This window comes from Pongo abelii, chromosome 21, assembly GCF_028885655.2.
Source record: "Pongo abelii isolate AG06213 chromosome 21, NHGRI_mPonAbe1-v2.0_pri, whole genome shotgun sequence".
Taxonomy (NCBI): domain Eukaryota; kingdom Metazoa; phylum Chordata; class Mammalia; order Primates; family Hominidae; genus Pongo; species Pongo abelii.
The window spans coordinates 14,649,308-14,667,262 of record NC_072006.2 but is presented as its reverse complement, the minus strand read 5'-3'; the positions used below and the strand labels follow the sequence as shown (position 1 = coordinate 14,667,262).

Here is a 17,955-nt window from a genome sequence, read left to right as displayed (position 1 = left end):
GGAACTCATATATGGCATCAGTATAAAAAGATCTATAAAGGACAGTTTCACCTGTAATCCCAGCACTTTGGGAGGCCAAGGTGTACGGACCACTTGACCTCAGGAATTTGAGGCCAGCCCGGGCAACATGGCAAAACCTGGTCTCTACAAAATATACAGAAAAGAATTAGCCAGGCATGATGGAGCGTTCCTCTGGTCCCGGCTACTCAAGAGGCTGAGGCGGGAGGATTGCTTGAGCTTGGGAGGTGGAGGTTGCAGTGAGCTGAGATGGCACCACTGCAGTTCAGGCTGGGTGACAGAGTTAGATTCTGTCTCAAAAAAAAAAAAAAAAAGTTAGCTGGGCACAGTGGCGTGTGCCTATAGTCCCAGCTATAGCTACTCAGGAGGCTAAGGCAGGAGAACTGTTTGAACCCGAGAGGTGAAGGTTGCAGTGAGCCAAGACCACGCCATTGCACTCCAGCCTGGGTAACAGAGCAAGACCTTGTCTCAAAAATAATAAAATAAAATAAAAAGGAGAATTTCCTAGGCGTGATAATTTTATTATGCCTACAAACGAAAAATGCTCTTATTCTTAGGACACGCCTACTGAAAAATTTAAGGGCAAAGTGTAAACATGTTTGAAAGTGTCAAAAAAAGAAAGAAAGTGTCAAATGATGAGCTCCCCCTAAAAAGAAAAAAAATAGGAAGAAAAAGAAAACGTAGCAAAATTTCAGCACTTAGTGAATTAAGTGAACAGTGCTATCTTTGCAACTTTTCCATAATGTTTGAAATTTCTCAAAATAATAGGTTGGAGAAGAAGTAATAATACCCACCATCTCACTGAGTTTTTATAACTATAAAACTCATGTATTTGTGCAGCCATTCCCACTATGTCTAGGTGTCTAGGGTTGCTATCATGGGGAGATAAAACTCAGGTACAGATACAGTGAGACCCACATGTGAATACAATGGGCAAATTATAGAATGCCCCGCAAAGTGTAAGGTGCCTCTAGGGGCAGAGAACAAACACTCACCCAAAAGTCACAGCCTCCACCCATCCCAATTCCAACCAAACCTGGGCCCCATGGCTGTGAAGCAGATGGGTGGATATTCCACCCACTTTGGAAGGGCAGGCTCTCCAGCACCTGTCTTGCTCTCATGACAACCAGGTTAAGGTTCTTTGGAGTGTAGGATGAAAGAGGCCTTTCCACTGGCCCAGCGTTAGTCGCCTGAGCAGGTGGAAGAATAAGTGATTGCAGTAACCTCGTTCTGAGTAGGACAACCAGGCAGACGAGGGTTAGTTTTACTAACATTGCCAGAATCAGATTCACCTCAGAGAAACCACTGACACAGAGCAGAGCTTCCAAAAGATGCATGCCTTTTCTTGTCCTGATTCAGAATTCCAAATTCAGAACTCCAGAAGATAGTACAGTCTACCAGTGCAGCCCCTAATGACCAGTCCTAGCGACCAGGTTCTAGACAAAGAGTCCTATGAAGCCTCCCTTGCACCTCCCCCTACATCACCTGCTCCCCCAGGCTCCATCCCCAACCATACATGTGAAATGTACACTTTGACCTTGCAAATGAGAGACAATTAATAAGGCAAAAATGCACAGAAATTTGATGCAAGGTCATTTCTGTGGCAAAAAGTACTAACAGAGTAAATAAAGTCAACAACTTTCTAGATATAAGAATCCTAGTTTGGCTGTTAAATAGCAAAAAGAAAGTTCTAGGCAAAATGCCAAATTCTTACTCTGTCAACCCAGGATAGTGCACATCCATTAGGCAGGTGTGCTGTGCTCTGTGTGGCTCTGCCCTCAGTGGCAGGACATGAGGATAAACAAGTGAAACAAGAAGCCCCCTAAACCTCCTCTATGTGTGTAAAACCACACCTTCACTAAGCAGAGCAATTAGACATTTATTTATTTATTTATTTTAAGACGGAGTCTGGCTCTGTCACCCAGGCTGGAGTGCAATGGTGCGATCTTGGCTTACCGCAACCCTCCTCCCAGGCTCAAGCGATTCTCCTGCCTCAGCCTCCTAAGTAGCTAGGATTACAGGCAGACGCCACCACGCCCAGCTAATTTTTGTATTTTTTTTTAGTAGAGACGAGGTTTCACCATGTTGGCCAGGCTGGTCTCAAACTCCTGACCTCAGGCGATCCACCCGCCTTGGCCTCCCAAAGTGCTGGGATTACAGGCGTGAGCCACAGCGTACAGCCTAGATTTTTTTTCTTTTAAATAAAATTACAGCCTAGTGCAGTGGCCTGTACCTATAATCCCAGCATTTTGGGAGTCAGAAGAGGTGGATTGCTTGAGCCTAGGAGGTCGAGGCTGCAGTGAGCTGGATCATGCCACTACACTCCAGCCTGGGGAACAGAGTGAGACCTTGTCTCAATAAATAAATAAATAAAATTAAAATTAAAATCATTCAAGACAATCACTTTTGTCTGGGGCATACTTCCAAGTTGCCTTGGGGAGTGCTCCTGAGAAATTAGAGTTTTTAAATGAACAATTTAATATCATCTATGATAAGATATGCCTGTTTTTTTAAGAACAAAAGTGATTTCAAACAAATATTTAAAATGTACTATGATTTTTCCACCAGCTGGCCAACATGGTGAAACCCCATCTTTACTAAAAGTACAAAAATTAGCTGGGTATGGTGGCGCACTTCTGTAGTCCTAGCTACTTGGGAGGCTGAGGCATGAGAATGGCTTGAACCTGGGAGGCGGAGGTTGCAGTGAGCCGAGATCACACCACTGCACTCCAGCCTGGGAGACAGAGGGATACTGCATCTCCAAATATATATATATATATGTATATATTTTTTCCAGTCTACAGCGGACTGTTGGATCATAATTCAGCTAAAAAGGGAATGGTTTAGTTAATTAACAATATCTGAAAACCCCTCATAGAATGAATGGCAAGTCCCCTATGGAGATAAATAAGGTGGTTGTGGCCCCTAAGTCAAGTGATGCTTTCCTAGGGGAAGTTCCATAGTTCTCTGGCTCCCTTCCGTGTGTCTGTGCGAGCAGCTGTGTCTCAGCACAGTCACTATCACATCTGCCTTGGAGCTGGAACCATTTGTGGTCTACCCTTGTGTTTTATCAAGGTACCGTTTTGCTTCTACTTACGTGGGTCATCTGGAGACACTGGGATGACTGGGTCAGCAGTTAGTTGGAGGAAGAATTATCACAGTTTCTCAAAAGCAGCTTGGCTTTCGGCTTTTATCTCAGTTCCCCAAGCCCTGGCCCTAGACACGACTTTCTATCCCACGTCAGGCTCCACAAGGTATGGAGAACTCTCCTCTTGGAAGGGCGACACCTGCTTGCTTTGCCGGCTTTCCCAGGCCAATCCTGATGGAATCTACAAGGACTGCCCCAGACCTGGGATTTGAAGGAGTGAGCGGCAGGCTCCGCCCATGTCTCTCCTTGCAAGTCTCACCTTTCTGGCCAGGCACTCCCTGAAAACAGTCTTTACGAAAAATCCTGGCTTTTCTTGAAGCCTGAGAGCTCGTTCCCTGAAGGTTTCCGGGAATCTCCTAGACTTTTATGAAAATAAAGTTTCTCATTGTTTACATGGTAAGTGTTTAATAAGTGGTTACAGAATGAAGACAATGGGCTAATTATCATGTGATAAGTTCTTATCAATAAAACAAAAACAACAACAACAAAAGCAGAACTCAGGTTTCATGTTACTTTTGCCTCTGACTAAATTATGGTTTAAGATTCATTACATTGTTTGTCTCCCAAACATAAAGAACTGTAGTTTTGCTACTAAGTGGAAAACTCAAAAACAAAATAAAGCTCTAATGGTGGGAAAGTGTAGATTAATTTTGATATTTAAATTTTTAATTTAAAAAAATACTTTTTCAGAGATGGGGTCTTGCTGTGTTTCCCAGGCTGGTCTCAAACTCCTGGCCTTAAGCGATCCTCCTGCCTCAGCCTCAGCTTCCTGAGTAGCTGGGGCTACAGGCACAAGCCACCATGCCTAGCCCAATTTTGATATTTTGTAATATCTCAATGTTGTTAGAAACTGACAATATTTCCCAAAGAGTGATGGATACATTAAGGTAATCCATGGAGGCATGGTTTTAATTTTAATGGCCATTACTTATTTTAATGGTTATATGTAGTCAGTGTGTTTCCCAATTATGGTAAAGATACTGAATTTGCTATTTTTTTTTTTTTAAGACAGTCTGACACCCAGGCTGGAGTACAGTGGTACGATCTCGGCTCACTGCAAACTCCACCTCCTGGGTTCAAGCAATTCTCCTGCCTCAGCCTCCTGAGTAGCTGGGACTTCAGGCGTGCGCCACCACTTCCAGCTAATTTTTGTATTTTTATAGAGACAGAGTTTTGCCATGTTGGCCAGGCTGGTCTCGAACTCCTGACGTCAGGTGATCCACCCACCTTGGTCTCCCAAAGTGCTGGGATTACAGGTGTGAGCCACCGCACCCAGCTGAATTTGCTTTCCCCCCCTTTTTTTTTTTTTTGAGATAGAATCTCGCTCCATCACCCAGGGCTGGAGTGCAGTGGTGACACAATCTCAGCTTACTGCAACCTCTGCCTCCCAGGTTCATGCAATTCTTGTGCCTCAACCTCCCGAGTAGCTAGGCATGTGCCACCATGCCAGACTAATATTTGCATTTTTAGTAGAGACGGGGTTTCGCCATCTTAGCCAGGCTGGTCTCGAACTCCTGGCCTCAATCAATCCGTCCACTTTGGCCTCTCAAAGTGGTGCTGGGATTCCAGGTGTGAGCCCCGGCACCGGCCTGGGAAGATCATCCTGTAGATGCATCTACATGCCGTTGCTCAGCTTCCTCCTTACTGAGTTCAAGCTACTTGGAATGTCTCCTGCCATATCTGGCTCCTACCTACCTACCTGTCAAACTGGGTTCAAATCCTCATCCCTTATCTCCTTCAGTTGCAAGTCATCTGTGGCCCACCACATTCCTTCCTTACTGACCCACACCTCCAGGGCATCTACCCCATTCCACTCTGGTCAGACTTCTCTCTGTTACTAGCCTGGCCTCATCCCCAGCCCATATTCAGGCCTAGCCCTGTGCAGGAATTAATAAAAGGTCTGCTTTAGGCATGACCAGGGGCCTGAGAAGGAGGTGATCTGCAGACAGCAAGGTTTACGGAAGAGGAGGAGCTTTGTGGCAGGGAGAAATATTCTTAGGGGCACTGGGCAGTTTCTTTCTGAGGCCCCCTAACAAATAGAATCCGCTGCTCAGCTCCAGCCTCAGGAGACAAAGGGTTCTTGTTTCTGTGCTTATCAGGAAATGGGCGGCAAAAATCACCACAGCTACCAAAAACCACCTGCCCTTTGGCCATCTCCCGGGCAAGAAAAGGAGGCAGCTCCAATCCTTCCAGAAAAACAAATCCTTCCTTATTGCTCATGAATTTCTCCCATGGACACCCCTTCTAAGCTCAAGTCAGCTAGCAAGGAGTGGGCTTTGAGTGGCTTTGGTTGTAAAAGTCAATGATGTTCCTGCAGTCTACATAGCGAAAAAAAAAAATGATAAGAAAGATAAAAAGAAAAGTCAATGATGAGCTTTAGTGTAGAATTACAATAATTCTACTCCCACCAATACCAGCCATTGGAGACCATCCAAGGTCTCCAAATACAGAATGCTTTATTCCAGCACAGAGAATGAGATTTAGGATTCCAACAAAAGTGGCCTGCTGAGTGCAGGAGAAAGTAGAGGGTAGACAGACCTGGCAGGAAAGTGCTCTTGGATGAAGGCAGGCGCAGTGCATGAGGTCTGAAGAAACCCCAGTGGGAACCCCACGCACACAGCTTCAGGGGCTTTTGCATTCAGTCATCAATTTATCTGGAATCAAAGCCACCCACCTCCTGCCCATGTGAGTGCACTAAAATCACGATGCTATTTTTGGTAAGGCATGTCATAGTTTCAGTGGAATCAACCCTGATTCTAGTCTCCCTCAGCCTCCTAATCTTCAGCGGTTAGGTGGAAAGAGGACTGCAAGTCAGACTTGAATCAGAGTCTCAGCACTGCCCCTTCATCACTGTGAGGCCTGCACCCATTACCACGCACCGTTTAACCTCAGTTTCCCTGTGTCTAAAAATGGATTCTTGCTGAAAAAAGGAATCTGTTAGCAAAACAAATAAACAGAACCTGAAAAGAACTTCTGATTCTAAGTGCCTGGAATGTCTTTGAAACTATGAGTAAAGGTTCCGTTCCATGGGAGTTTCCAGGATGACTTCTTACCGTCTCCTAATTTTTGGATAGTCACAAAAAGAAAGCAAGGCAATGTGTTTCCATTCTAGGACTGACAAATCCTGTGGTATAAACACAACTCTGGAGCTTGTGTTGGCAGCATTTCATGTGACCTGGAAGAAAGCAAAACCCCAAAGCTTCTAGAGGCCGGCTTCCAGCAGGTCCTGGAAGCAGGAGAGTTTTCCATCTACCATTAGTGTCTGGGCTCAACCTGGACTCTGGTATTGCCATCCTCAACTTTCAGTTGGAAAAAGAAAAAAAAAAAAAGCCCCTTCTCTTGATATTTTTGTGTTAAAATTTCCATGTATATCATGCTTCTCCAGGAGCCTCCCTTCAGCTGCGTGCCAGACTAAAACCTTTTTCCAGGCTGTTGTCTTAACCAGCTGCAATGGCAAGAAAGATACACCCTGGGATGTGGCACCGCCGGAGGGCCCAGGCTTCTAGCTACAAGAGGCCAATGCAGGGTCGTCTTATGAATCAAGGATGAGACAGAAGTCAGAGTCTTGTGCCCACCATGGTCCTGCTCTTGGGGCAGTAGATCCTTGACCATGTATCAAAAGGAACACAAATATACACCTCAAATGCCAAGCTGTGGCCAAGATACCTGGATAGGTGGGAGATGAAGCCAGGACTTAGCAGGGCTGGGAGAAGAGAGTTGGTGGGTCTGGGATGAACAACTTGTGGAAAAATATTAGTACCAGAGGCCCCTTTTGCAGAGAGACAGAAAATAACGGCCCGTACTGAAGATATCTATCAACTAAAAATCTCTGGCACAGGACCAATTCCAATTTGTGTTAAACACATACGCACACACAGAGCAAACAAAAAATTCCCAGAAAAACTTCAACTTCAAAAATACCTAGAGGTTGATGTCCAGTGATTTCTTAACACCTTCAGACATAAAAATATTTCTTTAGAATTTTGAAGTTCAGAACTTCAGTCTAGTTACAGGTTAAAAAAAAAAAAAAATATATATATATATAGAAATGGAATTAAACATGTCTCTGTACTATTCTATTAGTCTGGAGAAGAAGGGAAATCCCAATCCATTATTCTGGACACGGCAGGACCCTGGCCTGGCTAACACAGTTGACAGCATGGAAATTGCCAGGTGAGCAGAAGAAAACTTTTACCCACCACCCAGCGTGGGAAGAGTGGTGGGCAGACGCCTGGGGAAATGGATTGTCTTAGAAGGACCCCTGCATATTTAACCAAGTTTTAAGGGCTATCAGAGGCCATCCAGTTTATCTCCTTATTTGAGATCAAAATGCTAGAAATTGATAAAACTTGTCCTAGGTCCAGTTTTCCGACTTAGGCAGTTTCCCTAGAGCAAGCAAGTTCATACTTAATTCCTCAAGGCCTTTTTTTGTCCTATTAAACTCTAAAAGGAAAAAGAATCACTAGCATATTTGGGGTTACGGATTTTATTCCTCCATGGCGAAGGGCTGCTGCTTTTTGAGGGTGGAGCCCCAACTTCCTCAAAAAAGATTTGTAAGAGCATGTCACAGGAGGACTATTCTGAAAAACCTTTAGGGCCTTTGGTAATTTTTAAGTTCTATCAACTGAGGCCCAGCAGAAGAGGACACAGAAATGGGAACAAAAGTGCATGTCTGCCTCCGGGGAGATGCTGCCATTTCAGGAGGTAAGAAAAAGTGGTGGCTGTTTTGCCCAGGAACTTCCTCTCGTTGACTCTCCAGCTAGAGATGAGAAGGCCAGATACGGAGCGAATGCTGGCAGAGGCTTTCATTCGTTCCTGTAAAAATAAGAGGAACAAAGAACCTGTTGTCCTGGTTGCCCTTGGAGCTGAAAACAGGCAGAAGAAGGAGCCAGGCAGGCTCCAGCCTTGGTCCCGATGCCCTTCAAGCCCTGGGCATGCACCCTGCTTCACGGAAAGGCAAGTGTTCCATGGATTGGTAGTTTCTAGTATTTAATCGCTTTGGGTTACACTGGTGTTATTTCCTAGCAGATGAATTCTAACTAAGCAGATATTTTATGGCAGAACCAATTGCCAATATAGCAGCAATGCAAAGCCTACAGAGCACAAAATAGCTCCAATTCTGGAGTATGCTGCTGGTGACATTGTGTGGCCAAGGTTTACTGTAAACAGATAAGCTAGCCACTACATTGGAAGCTGCTACCTGTCAACAAAAACAGAATCAATTTCTAGGAAACTGCATTTCTAGGATGATCAAAAACACCTTGTAAGTCAGTGAAAAATCATGCATGATCTTCCATTTAAATGGATTGTAATGCAAAAACATCAGAAGGATACATATCAAAGCAAAGAATTAAATCAGCCAACCCAACAAACAATCAAAAATGATTCTATCTTGGAGTGGAGGTGGGGTCGGGGTCAGGGTGTTGTTTATTTTTATTTTCTGCATTGTGCTTTTTCCACCACGTATATGTTTTACTTTTGGCTATCAAAAAAAGAAATCTTAAATGTTTCTTTTAAAAAACTTCCCGAAGATAACAGATATCACCAGTCAAGATAGACTGAACAGCTCTTTAGGGCATTTTTTATCCTACACTTCTTATTCATTAGCGAAATTGATGTACCTCTGACCCAGAGTTACCTGCTTCCCACCTGAGGTTCTTGGGACATCTGCTGTCCTGCTCTGTTCATCTGACATATTCTATTATGTCCCATTTCGTTACATGATACTCACTTGTTTACAATTTTTTCTCTCCTTAGGTTGTGTAAATCTTCAGACTCCACTCTCTTGGTATTTTGGTAAATATGATACACTGAATAAATATTTTCTTTTTCTTTTTTTTTTGAGATAGAGTCTCACTCTGTCACCCATGCTGGAGTGCAGTGGCTCGATCTTGGCTCACGGCAACCTCCGTCTTTCAGGTTCAAGCAATTCTCTTGCCTCATCCTGAGTAGCTGGGATTATAGGCACGAGCCACCACGCCTGGCTAATTTTTGTGTTTTTAGTAGAGAGGGGGTTTCACCATGTTGGCCAAGCTGGTCTCGAACTCCTGACCTCGTCATCCATCCACCTCAGCCTCCCAAAGTGCTGGGGTTACAGATGTGAGTCACCCTGCCCGGCTTAAATATTTTCTTTAATTTGAGTTTAGTTGTTGCTACATTGGTAATAGTGTAGCAAACAGTTGGTCAACCCTCATAGAATTCATTGAAATCATGTTCAGGACACTCCTGGTTGAGTCGAAATATGGAAATATTCTAGGAGATTGGGGGTAAATTGATCAAAGTAATCATAGTAGAGAATCCTCAGTGACATAGCCAGAAAATGTCTCACCATAAACCTGTTGCTGCTACATGGCCTGCCCTGTAGTGGTAACAGGTTTGTGAGCAAAGCCATCGATGTGTGATGTGTTTACTCTGTGGACATTCATCTAGCTGGATACTCATTTGTGCAATTTTGCTGAGTTATGTTTTACTTCAGTGGAAAATTATTTAAAAAGCAGCACTAAGTGAAGATGGGTCTGGTTCAAACAGCCACAGAGTTGCTAATGTGGTCACAACTGTCCCTCTTGAGACTTAAGGAAGTGGAACTCTGGGCATCTTTTCCCCAGGCTGTGGCCACCATTCTTCCCTTCTCATCTTCAGTTCTCACCTCTGGACAAGTGAAGAAGTGAACAATTGTACAAGGGAGGAGCCTTCTGGGTTTCCTGTGGTTATAATGTCAATGCTGTCACATAGCCACTGGGAAGCTCAGAGCTTCCCAGAAGAGGCCAAAGGTGATGACCAACTGCTACACTGTAGCATTGAGAAGAGCTGGCCAAGGAATTGTTGAATTTCCTGTGTCATGTGTGCTTCTGTGGTGGGGCAGGAGGAGTGAAGACACGGGACTGCAGGCATCTCACAGCGATCCACTTGGGCTAGAGGACACCAGTGAGGTGGCAGCAGGAGTGACAGCTACAGGAGAGCGGAGGAAGGGATGAGCTACAGTTCTCATTGACCTGCTCTAGCCAGGATCCCAGGGATCCTGCACAGGCAGCCTGGGCCCAGACAATAGCTCAGGAGGTTGTTCTGGGGATCCCTCTGTTCCGCCTGAGGATAAAGTGATCTTTAGAGACTTGTCTCAGCCTAGAGGGGATGGGTTCAAGTGATGATGAGGGTGGAACCTACCTCAGGCCTGGTGAGCCTACCCAAAAGAGGCCTGCTTCCCCCAAATGAAAATGGACTGTGGAATCATGTGGGAGGGGGAGGGGAGTGCAATGCCTTTATGTTCCCGTACTCTCCAGTCTTTGGAGGGATGCAGTGGAAGAAAGGAAGCAGGAAACCACACTGAGAGAGAGCAGAGAACCAGGAGCAAGAAGCCCTCAGTCTCGCCCCTGGCTTATGGGCTTCTATTTGGTAGATCAGCAGAGGCATGGAGGGAGATTTAATCAGCTCCTACTCTATTGGCCAAAGATTAAAATAGCTCATAGTAGAACTGGTGGAGGAGGCATAACTGGCGACTGGGGGAAGGGCCTCTGCCCTATTTCTTTGTTAGGGAGGAAGCCTTGGGCCTGTCACACATTTCCAACTTTTTATTTTTTTATGCACCAGTTGGTGGCCCCCTGCAAGAGGTCTCTGAGGCAAGAATACTTTAAAATCACTAAGGGGTTTGGCACCTTTCCTTTATCCATTCAACAGATACTTGGGAGTGTGTGCTCTATGCCAGATACTGTCCCTGGCACTGCAATCCCAGGGTGAAGGACAGACCCAGCCCCTGGTCTCACAGAGCTTACCTTCTAGTGGTAGGAGGCAGAAAATGCACAGATAGGCCAGGTGTGGTGGCACACGCTTGTGATCCTAACTCTTTGGGAGGTTGAGGCGGGCGGATTGCCTGAGCTCAGGAGTTAAAGACCAGCCTGGGCAACATGATGAAATGTCTCCACTAAAATACAAAAAATTAGCCGGGTGTGGTGGCGTGTGCCTGTAATCCCAGCTCCTCAGGAGGCTGGAGGCATAAGAATTGCTTGAACCCATGAGGCAGAGGTTGCAATGAGCCAATATCACACCACTATTGCACTCCAGCCTGGGCGATAGAGTGAAAGTCTGTTTCCAAGAAAAAAAAAAAAAAAAAGAAAGAATGGACAGGAAGCAAGTGAGTATATGTCCTGTGTGTACAAGTTCTATGAAGAAACATAAAGCCAGGTAAGGAGGTAGAAGAAAAGGAGGGCTCAAGGGTGAAGGCTTCCTGGGGGAAGGATGTGCCAGGCAGAAGGAACAGCAAGTACAAAGGCCAGGAGGCAGGGGCCACATTGGCAAGGAAGTCAGTGGGACTGCAGCTGAGTGATGGGGAGAGAATGCCAGAGAAGAGATGGCAGAGGAGGGGGGTGCTGGGGTGTCACATCTTGTAGCGTCTTGAAGGCCATGGTAATAATTTTGGTTTTAGATGCAAAATTATCAAAAGGCTTTGAGCAAAGGAGGGATGCGTCTTGGACTTAGGTGAACTAAAAGGTTCACCATGCTGCTGGGCTAATAGCTTGGAGAAAGTGGAACTGGTAGAAGCAGAGGCACCAGGCAGGGGCTACTGCAGTGGTGCTGGTGAGAAGTGGTTCCATCCTGGATCTATTTAAAGGTAGAGGCCAAGCACGGTGGCTCACGCCTGTAATCCCAGCACTTTGGGAGGCTGAGACAGGTGGATCACTTGAGACCAGGAATTTGAGATCAGACTGGCCAACATGGTGAAACCCCATCTCTACTAAAATTACAAAAATTAGCCAGGCATTTTGGCACATGCCTGTAATCCCAGCTATGTTGGGAGGCTGAGGCACAAGAATTGCTTGAACCTGGGAGGCATGAGGTCATGTCACCACTACACTCCAGCTCTGGACAACAGAGCGAGATTCTGTCTCAAAGAAAAACAAAAGGTAGAGCTGCCTGGATTTGGAGATGGATGGGAGGAGGGCAGTTATGAGAGGAATAGAGGCACCATGGATAAGTGCAAGGCCCAAGAAGCTGGAAGCGTGGTGACTGGGACGGGGAAGACCCAGGAAGGAATGAACCTATGAAGGAACACTTCCTGAGTGGGCAGTTGGTTACCAACCTCTGGACTCAAAGAGAGGATCGGCCAAGGGAGTATAAGTTGGGAATAACCAATGTATAGATGGCATCAGAGCCACAAGACTGGGTGGGATAACCGAGGAAATTACTCCACAGACCGCCTTTTAAAACTATATATAGTGTGGCTATTACCACGTGTCAGGCACTGTGCTGAGTCCTTGACAGCTATTAACTCACTTAATCTTCCCAACAACGCTGTGAGGTAACTCTGTTATTATTCCCATTTTAATGAGGGGAACACTGAGGTACAGATATTTTTTAAAGTACCTTGTACAAAGTTAGTGGGAGAGAGAAAAGGAGAGGTGTGAAGAGTGAAAAGGAGTGGCTCAGCTGGGTGCAGTGGCTCACACCTATAATCCCAGCACTTTGGGAGGCTGAGGTGGGAGGATCCCTTGAGCCTAGGGGTCTGAGACCCACCTGGGCAACACAGAGAGACCCCAATCTCTACCAAAAATTAAAAAAAAATTAGCTAGTTGTGGTGGCGGGCACCTGTGGTCCCAACTACTTGGGAGGCTGAGGCGGGAAGATCACTTGAGCCCAGGAAGTCAAGGCTGCAGTGAGTCGTGATTGTGCCACTGCACTCCAGCCTGGGTAACAGAGTGAGACTCTGTCTCAAAACAAACAAACAAAAAACAAACAAAAGAAAAGGAGAGGCTCAAAGTGTGATCTCTGGGTTCTCCAGGCTCAAAGTGTGATCTCAGGGAGATAAAGAAGAACCAGCCAGGGCACTGGGGGCAGCAACAGGACAGCTAAGAGGATCCCAGGGAGGTGTGGGTCCCAGAAACCAAGCCAAGCAAGTGTCCCAAAAAGGAGGGCAGATGGACCATGGCAGACAACGCTGACAGGAGACAGGACGGGAGGTGGGCACTGGCCACCGGGCCGAAAACAGACATCTTCACTTTCCCTAGCCTCATTCTGAATGAACTTCCTTCCATTTTGATTGTAGGCAACAAACCACAGTAGTATTATCACGACCTGTGATTTTGTCACCAACAGAAACCACAGAGGTTTCACCGTCGTCACAGCTGTTACAGAGATTGTGTCATTTATGCCTATCTGTCACGTGTAAAACAGAAGCACCTATGCCATGGAAGCACACGCTGAAACACACACTGAAACATTCTGATCACTGGACTTCACTATAATTGTTTTTCCAATGACATCCTATATATCTTATTTTATGCATTTAAAAGATTATTCAGAGAAGGAGTCCATGGCACAAGAAAAAGTTAAAGATCAAGGTTATCTCAATATTAAGCACAAAAGAGCAACCAAACACTAACACAGCTAGAGTAATAGTGATTCCTAACCTAGGGGACTAGCTTGGTGCTTAATCTGGTATTCCATCAACTAAGGAACCATAGACATTTTGTGGTAGCAGTGGAGGGATAGGCGACTCCCTATCCCAATTCACACTCAACAGAATACCAAGCTGCAGAGGAAGCTGACTGTGGTGCATTTCCTGCAGCTGTCAGACGTGCAGAGCCAGGGGCCCGGGGGTGCTCGCTACTTCTTTCTCCAGGGGTTTTGCTGAAAGCAACTCTGCTACCTACTGGTCTGCTTTCCTCTTCCCTCCTCTCCGCTTTGGCTGCTGCTCTGTGCCAGGCTGAATTGTGGCCACAGCTATGCTTTTCCTTGATCTTGGAAACAACAGAACTGGCTGGCCCTCCTGACAGCTCCATTGGACAAAATGGAGAAATTAAAAGCAAACTCACTACTTCTAAAAAATCAGCAAGACACTCCAGCACAGAAGCCAAAACTGTGTAGCTTTTTCCCCACAGCACACAGTTTCCACCTCAGTCAAATGCAGGCCCGAAAGAGCTTTCCCTCCTAGAAGTGCTAGAAAGATTCCATAAGTTAGTCGCTACAAGCGACTTAGAACAGTAGTTTAATATGAACAGTGTTGCCATATGGCCAACATGACCTATATTGTTAAATAAAGACAACTCATCTTGCTTTTTCCTCTTTCTTTTCCGTTAAAAAAAAAAGCCAAGTAAAATGTCTCTGCAAATTTATAAATTCATGAATTAAGCAACATAGCATTCAAAGTGACATTCATCTGGGAAAAAAGGCTATTGTGGCAGCTTACAGTTATTCTTACATCTGAAAAGGAAAAGATGGAAGGAAATGTTAAAGATTAAGCAACCACCCAGCTCTCACTCTAATACCCACTGGAGTCAGAAAACAAGATCTTGATGGCCCCTCACATATTCAGAACGTCCTTCTCACACCCCCAAAATCCGCCGTGCTTATACGCAGGGGAAAGGTTTCCGCTGCTCTGTGTCTGGTGTCTGTCATCTGTGGAGCTTGGGGTTGATCTCACAGAGCCGCCTTTCCTGGCTATGAGAGAAATCAGTGCTACCAAAACTCTCTTTTCTGTTGTTATCAGCCTAGACTCCCAATTAAATTTTAGCTCAACAAGTCACAAGATAAAGAGAAATTCCCTGGCTAATGTTCCACAATGTTTGAAACTACTCTAGAGGTGAGGCAGAGAGTCATTACCTGAAAATCATTGTGCATTTGTCTAGTTTATGGGGAAAAAATAAGACTTTCACATTGAAGTCAAGAACAATCATAGAATGCTGAGTGTGCTGCAAGGAGCAGGGGGACCATCTGGTTCACCCCCATCGTTTTGTAGAGAAGGAAAGGAAAGGGAAGGCACAGAGAATTAAGGGTGAGTGCTGTTCCCCCAGAGACATCGAGTGTCAAAGTACCACCTTCCAGCTGCAAGTGCCTCCCTGGGATGGTGCTCTCTCCCGTCAGGGTTAGCGTATGGCGGAACTAGTCGGGCTGGTTTGAAACTTGCCTGGACAACCAGAACCATCTGGCTGGCCTGCCTGTTGCAAGACTTGCAGGCAAAACCCACTCCATAAATCTCAGCCTCACACTGCTCCAGGCAGGCTCAGCCCCACTTTCTGGGAGAAAGGGGAAGCTGTTAATAAATCTGGCCTCTAAGGCACGAGGTGTCTGTGTCTTTATATAGCCATTATATTGTTATCTTGTTAGCATCAAAGTTGGAAGAGGTCACCTTCAACTTCCCACCACCCCCCGACCTTTGCACCCCTCTCTCCAGGTACAGACCAGTCCCTTGCCTCCTATTCAGACAGTGTGCGTATGTGCACAGGTATCGCCTTCAACAGCACAGCACGCCGTCTTCCCTTTGTATCGAATTTACAACCACATCCAGTTTCCAATCACTGCACGGCTTTTCAGGTTAATGGTTTTTTGCAGACTGCTGGGGTTTTTTTCTGACCTGAGAATGCAAAATGAGTCCATCCTCTTTAGCTGCTCCCCTGTAAGCCTTCTGGAGACTCACACGGCTACACTGAATTCTACTTTGCACACGCTGGATCTCGCTGCGTTACTGTTTCCATCACTGGGAGTAGGTGGATATGGCACAGACAATTTTAGGTTTCCGGGTTCTGGTGCCAGGAGGAATCGAGAGAGTATAAAGTTCAAGTGCCTTCAAAGTGATTAAAATAAGCAAGCAGAGAACTAGTTCCTAGGCCACTCCCACCTCCTACAGAGGATTTCATCTAGAGCTGCTATCACACTCCCAGCTCCTGGACTTCTGAGGAGTGAATGCAAGTCAGCCCTTGGCAATGCCAGGGTTCACTCGATGCCTTTCTCGCACCCATCACCTAACCGTGTCTCTGGTCACCTGTGGGTTTCAGCGGGTTCCAGGCCATTTTCCAGGCTGACATCTGTCCGCACCATCTCCTGTTTCAGTTCTCCGATCTCCGAGGCAATTGTGTCAATGAGCTATTCAAAGACAAAAATAGTATGACGTCAGGAAGTGGAGAGGCGTGGCATGCCCACAGCGCCCGGGGAACTCAGGCTCTTCAATAGGAACAGAGATGACCATCTTTTTCTATTTCTTTTTTTTTTTTTTTTTTTAAATCTTGACTCTGTGAATTTCCTCTAGCCAGAGGAAAAAATAAAGGGGGAGGAGGCAGCTTCTCCGTAGAAAGCGGAAGAACTTAGGTTTCGGTATTGTAATAAGGAAAAGAATATGACACCCAGTTTGTTAGGTTTCAGTATTGTAATAAGGAAGATAATATAACACCCAGTTAGCTTTCTCAACATGAATATAGACAGGAATAAATACATCCTGGCAAAACCAGGCCTCAATATTCATTTGGCAAGGGAAACCCCCCAAAGGAACCCCCTTTGAAGGATTGAAATTCATACAATCATTATTTTGTTGTAGAAATGAGCTTATTTAAAAGATATATCCAGCTTACATATTGATTTCTGAAGACATCAAAATGATTTCTTGTTCTATGCTTTGCACTGCTGTGGAGAGAAGATTGTTGGGGAAAGGGAAGAGAAAGGACTGAGTGAGGCTGGGGTGGGTGAGTGGGGAGGAGGAGAGTGGGCCCCAGGGCCATCTAGGGGAAAAGGCGGCCCCATCTCAGATCCCCACCTATCCATGCACCTGCATCTGACCCTTCAGGCTGGTCTAAAATCTTTCACCCTCCTATTCACTCATTCAACAGAGTCTTTCCTGGCGCGTACTAGGCACTGTAAGTGTAGAGCGGCTGTTCTCAAGGGTGCCACTCTGCTCACTATTTTTTGAAACATAGTAATTTTCCATACAAACGTTATTTGCATTAACAGGTAATAGGTCCATTATTGTTTTAAAATAAGCGTTATTAAATTTCTTCATTTTAATTTCTAATATAGCAACTATTTATTGATATGATCCATACAAACATAAGTTCTTTGGGATCCTCAATAATTTTTAAGTGCATTGGCTGGGCATAGTGGCTCGTGCCTGTAATCCCAGCACTTTGGGAGGCCGAGGCAGGCAGATCACTTGAGGTCAGGAGTTCAAGACCAGCCTGGCCAGCATGGTAAAACCCCATCTGTACATAAATAGAAACAAATTAACCGGGTGTGGTGGTGCGTGCCTGTAGTCCCAGCTACTCCGGAAGCTGAGGCAGGAGAATCACTTGAACCCAGGAGATGGAGGTTGCAGTGAGCCAAGATCATGCCACTGCACTCCAGCCTAGGCGACAGAGTGAGGCTCCATCTCAAAAAAATAACAACAATAATAATAATTTTAAAGAGCATCAAGGGGTCCTGAGGCTAAGAAGTTTGAGCACTGTTCTCACTAAAGAGAAATGTTGTCTTGTCTCAAGTAGCTTTCATCCCACCCAGACTCCGGGAGGGAAACTTCATTTGCGCTTAAAGCTTGTTCTAAAATGTGACCCCATCTATTCACTCATTATTTCGACAAACTTTTATGGGCTCCCGCTTCATGCCAGGCACTACAAATGGGGAGTGGAGCTGAGAAGATCTCAGTTCTCATGGAGATGAGATTCTAGTGGGGCAGAAAGACACCAGAACCAAGCACTGAGCAGTTCCAGAGCGAAGACAGGTGAAGCTAATGCTGTGGGAGCAACGAAGGGGCCAAACAGATCAGGGCGGGTTGGTCAGGGCAAGTCTTTTTTAAGTGATAGAGCCTTGAATGACAAGAATGCCATGAAAAGATCAAAGGAAGAGCCCTCCACATGGAGAGAAAGTTCTGGAGGCCAGGAAGGTGTGCAGGAGGAGAAGCAGGCAGGGATCAGATCTTGCCAACTTTGTAGATCATAGTATTCACCACCTTGAGTCTTCTGTGATAAGAACCACTGGAAGGCCTTAAGTAGGAGAAAGGCATTTTACATCTGTTTTATGCTCTAAACCGATCACCTTGG

General features: G+C 45.6%; 1 protein-coding gene across 11 annotated transcripts in view; it reads right to left on the bottom strand.

The window, feature by feature from the left end:
• Window positions 1-17,955, bottom strand: part of RIN2 (Ras and Rab interactor 2) — a 246,993-nt gene that overhangs the window by 51,329 nt on the left and 177,709 nt on the right. For 8 of the 11 annotated variants that reach the window (XM_054541625.2, XM_054541621.2, XM_054541620.2 and 5 more), the window contains one exon: window positions 15,915-16,015. The exons of 2 other annotated variants lie outside the window; for them this stretch is intronic. In XM_054541625.2, the coding sequence (XP_054397600.2) occupies window positions 15,915-16,015 (101 nt within the window). Of the gene's footprint in view, window positions 1-15,506; window positions 15,643-15,914; window positions 16,016-17,955 lie in introns of those variants that run through there. One more of the 11 variants, XM_009233359.4, reaches the window with a different exon arrangement.